Here is a 10,390-nt window from a genome sequence, read left to right on the forward strand (position 1 = left end):
CCGCCCCCCGGCAGGCTGTGCCCCGAGCCGGGCGCTCCTGCTGCTGAGCGCCGCGGCCGTCAGCGCCTCGGAGCTCGAAAGCCCTTTACGTCTTTAAACCCAAGTGGGTGTGTTCGTGCATTGAACCGTCGTAACTTTACGAGTAGTGGTGGACGTCTGGCAGTGCACCAAGCTGGGTAACAGTCCGGTGTTGCTGGGAAATGTCTGAAAATAAAACGAGAAGGGAATGTGTGTTTTCCTAGGAGATAAAGAGCATAAGTTTCAATGTGGTTTTTGACACAACGTTAAACTTTGGTTGTTTTTCACAGTAATTAATTTTTTCTTGATATCAGTGTTGGTTGGCTGGTGTGTTGGAAATGCTTAAGCTCGTACTTAGTTATCACAGAGTGAGTGGGGTTTTATCTGAACAAATTCTGCATCGTTTTGAGGGTTTACTGTGTCGAAGGGCAGCATGATATTTAGCCTAAAACTGGTAGTATGTTTTGAAGAATGTATAGTGATTTAAAAACTTTCTACTCTCATCTTCTTGCTAAGGTTGTGTAATACAGGGGATTGGTATTTAAAAAAAAAGTTGTAGGCTGAATTTTTTAGTTTAAAGAATCTTCTTTTTGGGTCAAGGAAAAATCTTAGTGAAGTAGGGACCGTGTGTTTCACCAGACCAGTAGTATTTAACTAAGAGAGTATATAAAATAACTTGCTCAGATGAGCATCGTGTTGTCAATCTCTGTGTTAGCTTCCTCCTCTCATGTTTACTTGCTGTCTGACTCACTGGACAACGTGAGCTTTGAAGTTGTTATGATACATCATCCTTCTGTTTGTGTCATAACAGCTGTCTGCAATGCAGGGCGTCCAGATGAAATCATAGTAGAGCGAGCAGCTGGAACAACAGCGGGGAGAGCTGCGACCTCCAACTGGCATGAGGTTGTGAGGGAACAGAAATTACCACTCTGTATCTGCATAAGTAACTGAGCTGCAGAGGTTCACATTACTCCTCTCTTTTCACTGAAACCTTTTCCATGCTACAAAAAAGCTGGTGCTTAGTTGGTAAAAGTAGTACTAATGTAGGCATTATTGCTGTGTTATTAGGTAGAGTTAGTGCTCCGTGTAAGTGTATTCTTGTTACAGGAGCTTTATCATTTGCTGGGTTTGGATAGTTACCTAGCTAATGGATTCTTAGAGCTTCAGAAAGATACAGAACGGTTGAAGTTGGCAGGGATCCCTCGAGGTCCAACCCCCCTGCTCAAGAAGGGCCACCCTGAGCCGGTTGCCCAGGACCATATCCAGGTAGCTTTTGAATATCTCCAAGGAGGGAGACTCCACAGCCTCCCTGGGCAGCCCGTGCCGGTGCTCAGTCACCCTCACAGCAAAGAAGTGTTTCCTTATGCTCAGACAGCACCTTCTGCGTTTCAGTGTGTGCCCATGGCCTCTGGTCCTGTCACTGGGCACCACTGAGAAGAGCCTGGCTCTGTCCTCTTTGTACCCACCCTTCAGGGATTTATATACCTTGATGAGATCCCTCCTGAGCCTTTTCTTCCTTTGGCTGAACAGTCCCAGCTCTCTCAGTCTTTCCTCATAGGAGAGGTGCTCCACTTCCTTCACCATTTTAGTGGCTCTTCGCTGGATTCTCTCCAGCATGTCAGTGTCTCTCTTGTAGTGGGGAGCCCAGCGCTGGACACAGCACTCCAGCTGTGGCCTCACCAGTGCTGAATAGAGGGAAGGACCAGCTCCCTCGACCTGCAGCCCAGAATACCGTTAGTCCCTTTGCCACAAGGGCACATTGCTGGCTTATGTCCATCTTGGTGTCTACCAGGACCCCTAGGGCCTTTTCTGCAAAGCTGTACTGGCACATGGGCTTGTTGCTCCCCAGGGGCAGGGCTTTGCACTTCCCCTTGTTGAAGTTCTTGAGGTTCCTGTCGGCCCCTTGCTCCAGCCTGTCAAGGTCCCGCTGGTGTATCAGCCACTTGTCCCAGTTTGGTGTCATCAGCAAACTTTTTGAAGGTACACTCTGCCACATCATCCAGATCGTTAAGGAAGATGTTAAACAGGACTGGACACAGTACTGACCCCCGGGGTACACCACTAGTTACTGACTTCCAACTAGACTTTGTACCACTGATCACCACCCTCTGGGCCCAGCTGGTCAGCCACTTTTCAGTCCACCTCACTGGCTGATCATCCAGCCTATGCTGCATCACCTTCTCTGTGAGGGTCTTGTGGGAGACAGTGTCAAAAGCCTTGCTGAAGTCCAGGTAGAAAATCTCCACTGTTCTCCCCTTGTCTACCAAACCAGTCTCGTTGTAGAATGTTGTCAAGTATGACAACCTTGTAATTTGAAAAAAAGACTGAGAAGATGATCTCGTCACAAGCCATACAGTGTGGCGAAAGGCTCTTGCAGTAATGGTGCCCACACCAAATGGCCCTCTTTTTCCACAAGTAGTCAAGTCAAAAGCGTTAAATGAATCAGGCTAATCAGCCAGGCAAACTTCGACAGATACGGAGCTTGAGATAGTCTGGTGTAGAACTGAGACTTGCTGCTGTCAGTGGTTTCTGCTCAGCAAAAGCAAAGTCCATGCTAAAGAAGCAAACCTTTATTGAGTATTTTTTTAGCGGAAGCGTGGCTGGTGTAGGATGTGCACATGATTGCAGAACTGTAAGGCACTGAAGAGCATCAAATTTAGAAAGATCTGAGATTCCTTTGTAGCTAGATTAAATGATGGCCAGGGTAGATTTAAAAAAAAAAAAACAAACATCAGCCAATTTTTATCAATTCCTTTTTTTATTTAAAAAAAGGCTTGCTGTTTGTACTCTTACTTGCATTTGTACTTGTTCAAGAGCTGGTATCAGAAAAATTTAATGGCTATTTGCAATCAAAATACCATGTTGTAACTCTTGCTGGGATCTAGACATAAGATCAAAAAATTTTCTTTAGCTTAAAACTTTATCTTGTTTTAAGAAAAATCCGTGGGTTTTGGGGTTTTTTAAGTATATATGTAACATCAAGTTCCAAAGTTGGAAATAGCAGTTGTAGAAAGTCAGCTGTTTCTAATGGTGTTGTTCTTTCTCGCCTCTCACATCTTCTGGAATTATTCTGGTAACGCTGTAAGACAAATAGAAGAGTCTGTCTAGACTGTAATGGACGTGCAAGACACTATTGACACCAAATTTTACTTTAAATTGCTAGTTCACATATGCAGTTTTACAAGAGACTGTTCCATTCTTGGATATCATAAAGCTTGTTCTGAATCAACTTTCGAAAATGTTCTACTAGAATGACCTCGGCTTTGTGCGCTCAGTGTGCTATTTTGAGTTTATTTTCATGTATTGTGATGCTGCTGGGCAACTAATGTTTTTAACAAGGCACTGGTCCTTACTTTCATATGTCTTTTTTCTGCTTGTAGCAGTGCATGGTAACTCTGTCACCTTCTGGCCATCCCAATAATGAAAACGGAAGCTAAGGATGGAGAAGAGGAAAGCCTGCAGACAGCATTTAAAAAGCTAAGAGTTGACACAGCTGGGTAAGTAACACCACAGGGAGGTACAGAGTTAACATATTACAAATAGACTCAAAGGGAACACCCTTGCCATTAAATTTGAAGGAATGAGGTAATTGCAGAAGGTTAGGCACTGAAAGCCTTCATTCTAGTTAAACAAACTGAAATAAATTCACTAGCTGTAGACTGCACTTCTCAAGGAATTAATTTGTTTGATCACTGATAGCTCCCAACAGGCTTGAAACAAACCTAACGATAGTCAGCAGTTCACAACATGCTTGAAATGAATTTTGGTATGAATCTGGCTGCCAGAGGTTATGTCCATAGCACTAGAACTCTAATAGTGAAGTTACATCTTGTCATGGCTCTGAAGGCCTGTCATGAGAATAAACTCACATCTTTTCCCAGGAGAGAAATGTTCTTTCCATGTCAGTAAAGGAGAGCGTTAGATTCAGTGCATGATTCCCACATAAACTATTTTCATTGCTGTCACTTACAAATTTCCTATTTATAACCAAAATCACTAAATGGGAAAGAATGTTTTTTTGTGTTGTCTTGTTTTGTGGGAGATCCGACACATGGCATCTATCCTCCCTGTCCCAGGCAGCAGAACACAAGCAGCATGCGTCTTCTGTTGGTGATGATCATTTTTATCTGAAATGGAGGAGGAAAAAAAAAAAAGGCTTCTGTATAATGTTTTTTCTGCTGACAGTGTGCACCGTTACATGTTACTTGTATAGTACTGTGTTTCAGTAAGCTATTGTCAGTGATGCAATTATGCCGGTAACTGAAACGAAAGTTTAGGTAAGGCAGTATATAAATATCAAGGTGGTAACTAGAATTACCATAGAACTTAGATCATGAGTGGATGGGCTTCTAAAGTTACCCTTCATTTAAGTAATTAAACTCGTTAGAAATGAATCACCGTGCAAATGCCTCTCATTTCTTCAGTATCTCTAGTCCCACCCCCCAGTCAGGCGTACTTAATTACTTTGGAGTTTTTACTGTTGGCCTTCAATTTTCTGCTCTATGTTCATTGTCCTTTAAATAATAGCAGATGTTTGACTAATAGTTTGGACTCTCTTAAATATCAGTTAACCCTGTCCTAGATCAGTTTGTGGGGACTTATTTTCACTTTTCAGGGAATCTGCCCTGTTTACAAACTCATTTAATATAGGATTTGGAAAATAATTTCCTTGTGAATTCCAGTGTCATATGTGAAGTCACAACTTGGAAAAATTGTTCTTGGGATTATTACAGCTCCTTGAAAATGTGAGTTTGGGATGAATTATAGCACCAGAAAAATTAGTAAATCTTCTAAGGTCCCTGGCTTGAATAGAAGTTGAAGATCTGACAAAACTGTGTTGCTCAAGTGATTGAACTTGCAATAGTATGAAGAGTTTTTGCTTATGTTGTTCTAGACAGAGGCTTAAGTGTTCTTCAGTTAAACAAAGTCTATTTATGTCCAAAGAACATTTATTTTTAGGAAAGAATGGCTTATTTGTCTCTGGAAAAAGAGACGTGTTTCTTCAGTGATGGTGTTTTTCCCCTCCCCTCTCCCGGGAAACTGAAATTTAGCCATTGTGTGTGCTTTGTCATTGACATGTGGAGTAGAGATTTGCAGTCTAGTCGCTGAATGGCATCACGTTTGGTAAAAGAGTCCGTTACACAGAGTTTTGAGACAGGAATGTGTAAACGCTATCTTTCTGATTTGGGTCTTCATTGTGGGCAGGTCTTCTAAGACATACTGTAAATGATTTGGAGCAATCTTTTCTGGGAAAGAAGTTTCATAAGTTTTTTCACATTCATAATGCTAACCAGTCTAGGCTGTTAACTTTTCATTCTATCTTTCACAGATCTACTGCTTCTCTCTCTGTGGGTGAAGGGACAAGCCCAAGAGCACTAGTTAGAACAGTGGCAGATGAAACCAAAGCGAAGAATGTGTGTACTTCTAAGGAAACCTGGCATGGGTAAGAGAAGCTTGGGATTATCAGAGTACTTCAAATGATACTGCATTGAAAGGGAATTTTAAATAGGCAAGGTTTCTAGTAACTACACCCCTAAACAAGGGACCCAAGTTTTCTTTATTGAAAGACTATTTAAAATACTCTACACCACCTTTTTCTGTTCATATGTTACTACTATTCTTATTTACAATTCTGTGAAGTGAAATGCTGTTCAGCTATAGGTTGCTAAACATTATAGATGTTTCTTGATACAAATGTGAACTGCTGTTTTGAATCAGACAATCATGAATGCATCTCTTTCAATCATTGTTTGACATTGCAGAAGCTGTCACTGTGCCTTGGGAGCTAGATTAAAATAAAGAATTGGTTTCTGGAGTGTCTACGCAGAACTTCACGCTCATCTCGTACTGAAACAAAACCACCCTTTGCCCTTGATTCATTAGTTTTGTGCTGTCTTCTTGTGTTTTGTCCTTCTCTTAGAGGTTATTTTGTCATGTCTCATGCTTCACTCACTTTCTAACCTTAAAAGCACGCACTTTTGGTTTCATTTCTCAGGTGTTCCTTTTGTATTTTATACAGCTGCTTGACGAGAACAAAGTCAAATTCCAAGATAGCAGAATACCCTGCGCAAATACTCTGAGCTTAAAGCTCTTGCATGCAATATAAATGCAGTACAGATTTTGCCCAATGTTATTTGTAATCCAGCAATAAGTCTTTTAGTGAATTTTCACTCCCTTTTGTATCTTTCCCTGGTAGGTCTATGAAGAAGCCTTCAAGAGGAGTTGTGAGAACCCAGCGTCGCAGGCGTTCCAAGTCTCCAATTCTTCATCCTCCAAAGTTTATCCATTGCAGCACAAAATCACATTCCACGTGCAACCAGCTAGCACACAAGAGCCAGACTGATGCCCAGGAAGACAGTAGTGGGTTTGGGATGCCAGTCCCAAAGGAAGCTTGTGCACACGAACGATGCAGTATTGCTCCTGATGTTGGCCAGAGCGGAGCTGATGTTGAGTCTTTGGGAGCTGCTGTTAGACAGTCAGCGTCAGAGAACAGACAGGAGAACTCTCCAGCTGCCGTTTCTCTAGTATCCAAAGCAAGCCTAAAGACTACGGAGCTTTCTGACTTTCAGTCTATGTCCAAGCTGAACACGAATAAGCCGTGTGCATGTGCAGACAAAGAGTGTCAGTGTAAACGATGGCAAGATATGGAAGTGTACAAATTCTGTGGCTTGCAGAACACCCTCCCATTGGCACCTGATAGAAGAACAGTTTCTGAGGATCACTCCCAGTCTTTGCCATCAAGAACTCCCTCAAGTTCTCCACGCTCTTGCTCTGAGCAAGCCAGGGCCTTTGTGGATGATGTGACTATTGAAGATCTTTCTGGATACATGGAATATTATTTGTATATTCCAAAGAAAATGTCTCACATGGCAGAAATGATGTACACCTGACAGCAATGAGCACTAAAAACAGAAGGGTGGGTGGTTTAAATCTGCCCTCTGTCACACTCATGTGAGATGCAACCCACTCCCTGCTCACTGTGCTTGCAATAAAAACACTTCTTTGCATCTTAGCTAACGTTCATTATTTCAGCTGGACAAACAGTTTAGCTTAAGCATTATAGTTTAAGCTTGGAATAGATAATGAAGTAAATACGGTGAATGGGTTTAGAGTGTACCTGCCTATACTTAAGTGACCTAATATTTGGGAAATTCTACTTTTTCAAAGTCCTCCCGTTTCGCTTTGTTGGAAGAAAAAAGTCTGTAGATTGCTTGGTGATTAGAGCTCTTATTGTGAGAAACTTGATGTAATTCAGCTTCTTTGAAATCACTTTGATCTCAGGTTGTTAACACTTACACTTGTGTTTTGGACGCTTGTGCCTCTGATTTTTATTTCATAAAGGAGTGACCATCTCCTGTCCTTTTCTTGGAACTATTACCACTCTAGGCAAATTCAGAAGACAGTTGTCTTTTCTTGGGTTGGAGGTGTTATGTCTTTGTGCCTAAAGAGACTTTATTTCTGATCCTCTGAACAGGCATCCTCCTGCCCTATCTTTCATGGAGTTAATGTAGTCAGATGCTCTTAGGTTAACATAACATTTACTTGCAAGGCTGCCTGATGAGAAAAGAAACTTGGACGATCAAAGCAAGATTGTTTCAAGAGGTTATTCTGATCTCTGTAGTGTTGGTTAGTGGAAAGTGTAAAGCAAGCATAACTTTTTGTTGAATGTCCAACAGGCCTTAGAGACTTGTCTGCAGCGGGAGAAATACCCTGCTTTCTTCAAGGGGATCGCTTTTTCAGTTAACCAAAGGAAGAATGAGATGATGGACTCTGTTCTGTGTGTTTTTTATGAAGGCCAAACCAACATTTGCTCGCTTCAGTGGTCTTAATTCATGCACTCTGGTGTTTTTTTAGTTTTTTAAAGCTTTGTTCAGCCTGCTCTATAACACCAAGTATCACCCTTCAAGTGTTAAGACCCATAGTCTTGAGTGAGCAGTTGTCAGCTGCACAGCAGGGAAATCTTGAGCACTGTGTTTGCTTTCTCCTCCCCTCCAGTCTTTTTACTAAACCATTGTCACTTTAGATGCCTTGTCCAGCTTTGCATTCTTCCTGAAATTTACTTCTTCAGAAGCAACCAGCTTGCCATATTTTGTGTGCATCAGCACAATCTGTCTTTTATAAATAGGTGTATAGCAAAGGAGCATCCCATCAAATACATTGTTTTTGAGGGAGAGATGAGTTGTTAAGTTTGTCTTTACTATTCGCAGTACCCGAGATTTTCTGACCAGTAAGGTCTGGAGAAGAAACAGAGACAAACATTTCCCTGCGAAATCCTTTGGTGTTACTCTTGGGGTTTTTTGTCATTTCTATGGCAGTACCTAATATCTAACTAAGTGGCCATGCAAATTTACCTGTTTTGCCAGTTCTGAAGTGACATCTACCCTTTGCAGAGTGTACTTGGGTCCCATATCTCCCTTCCATTTCCTTGCTCTTAAATAGCTGTATTTCTGCCACCCATGTTCAGAATTCAAGGCAATTGTTTGCTAACTATTGTCTGCAGTACTGGGCTGCAAAGTGCAAAATGACCTTACTTCTCGAATAATTATTCTTTACTGTTCCCAAATGCTTGCAGGCAGCAGCCACAGCACCGTTGTGGGGCTGAGAATGCCTCTAAAGACCGCGCTGCTTTTTACCATTTCTTTCATTAGTCACCACAGACCTGTACGTGCAGGGTTTAGGATTGCAACGTCCAGTGCTCAGTACCGCGTTACAGAGAGCAGATTGAAATCCAGGAGGTAATGTGAAAAAATAGAATAGAAAGACGTGAACTGGCGCTGACTGGGAAGGGAAGCAGTGTGAACTGGTGCAGACTGGGAAGGGAGGCAAGCGGTGCTGGGCCACTAGAGGTCACCCCCAGGCTGAGTGCAGCGGGCTCCTCCTCAGCCTTCAGGGGAGAATGAGACTTTTTTTCTTGCCAAAATGAAGAAATAAGACCAGCTCTGGGTGGTGCCTTAGTGCACAGGCAGTGTTAGTGCTTTCTGAAGTTTGATTGTGGATATGCTAGACAGCGGTCAACAAAGGCTTTTTAAATGCCAGCATCTGCATAAGTTATTAACATTTAAACAAAGTGTACTATCAGTTCACAACTGTGCTGTGTAATTAGGAAAGGTATTTACTCTTACTTACTGTGCTAAGTAAATAATTACATGGTCCTGAACTTGGCATCCTCTTAGGGCACTTACAACATCTTTGGGCTGGTACATCCTGGAACACCATGACATAGAAGACCATGGGCAGCAGCCACTGCTGCCTTCATGCTTTCCCTTCTGTTACTATAAGGCGTTTTAAGATGCTTTGGTCTACCCAGAAACCACAAAACAAAAACCTCTGGTTTTACTTTGAGAAAATACGAATTTCCAGCCCTTAATCGTGCAGCAAGAACCTTGTAAGGGTGACTGAGTAGTCTAAAAGCTTAGATTTAAAGGGAAAAAAATCCAACTTGAGCCAATTCCCAGATCTGACTATTTTAAAAAAAAAACAACCAACTTTGGAGGGCTGGTTCTGCCAAGCAGCACTTCTGAGTTGTGTTGGAGTCCCTTACCGAAGTGCCTGTTCCTTCCTGTGGCTAAATAAAAGTGGGGCCTTTTGTAATTAGCTTTCTAGTGGGCAGTTGGTCCTTGTCGCCTGTGCCTGCAGGTGTTTTGTAGTTTATTCACTATATATACATACTTAGCCTTTCTTGCAGTTATATACTGTATGTTGTTCTTTTTTTTCCTATGCCTCTTCTTCCTAGAAGGATGGGGAGGTTGTCCAAGTTGTAAAGCTGTGTTGTGCGATTCTGAAACTCGCTGTTGTCTGTGGCAGCTTTGCCCCAGAGCTCGGCGTGGGTCTTGGGAGCTCATCGCGAAGGGCAGAGCGCAGCCTGCTGATAGCATGGTCTCGCCCCGCAGCTCTTGAAGCTTCTTAGCAGCTTGCGGTCAGTGAGGGGAATGTCATCTGTTCACGGTCTTGCTGTGGCAATGTCTTTAGGAGATGGGACAGGTCTGGCTGGAAGAAGGGAGGGCTTGGATTAGCCTGTTACCTGGTGTTTCATTCCTTGCCCTCTCTCCACCATCTGTATTTGATGACATGGATTGTTACAAGCAAGGTGAACTGTCACCACTCAGTATGTGTGTGCAGCTGTCCCAAGGAGCGTCTCACCCTTCTTTTCCAAACACAGACTAAATTATGCTGCCAGCTGTTAAACAGAAGGAGACTTTGGTAAGTTTGTTGTTGTTTGGGAGAGGGGGGAATGACTGTTTGTGGAGCCTTTTCACTACCCTAAAGCAGTTCTGGAAATTCACTTTAAAAGTAGCAGCCAGGGCACGATGCACGCCGTGATCTGGGTGATGGCTCTACTTCTACTCGTTCTAACTGCCCACCTGAACACGGG

The 10,390-nt window shown here is 42.6% G+C and overlaps 1 protein-coding gene across 1 annotated transcript; it reads left to right on the forward strand.

Annotated features, from left to right (window-relative positions):
* Positions 1–3,397: 3,397 nt before the first annotated feature.
* On the forward strand, positions 3,398–7,024 carry OSER1 (oxidative stress responsive serine-rich 1). The gene is made up of 3 exons (XM_009580520.1): positions 3,398–3,515; positions 5,348–5,461; positions 6,215–7,024. Exons 1-3 carry the CDS (start codon positions 3,439–3,441, stop codon positions 6,906–6,908), a joined length of 885 nt encoding a protein of 294 aa, XP_009578815.1. The 5' UTR covers positions 3,398–3,438; the 3' UTR covers positions 6,909–7,024.
* Positions 7,025–10,390: the final 3,366 nt, after the last annotated feature.

This window comes from Fulmarus glacialis, unplaced genomic scaffold (assembly GCF_000690835.1).
Source record: "Fulmarus glacialis isolate BGI_N327 unplaced genomic scaffold, ASM69083v1 scaffold3716, whole genome shotgun sequence".
In the NCBI taxonomy this organism is placed as follows: domain Eukaryota; kingdom Metazoa; phylum Chordata; class Aves; order Procellariiformes; family Procellariidae; genus Fulmarus; species Fulmarus glacialis.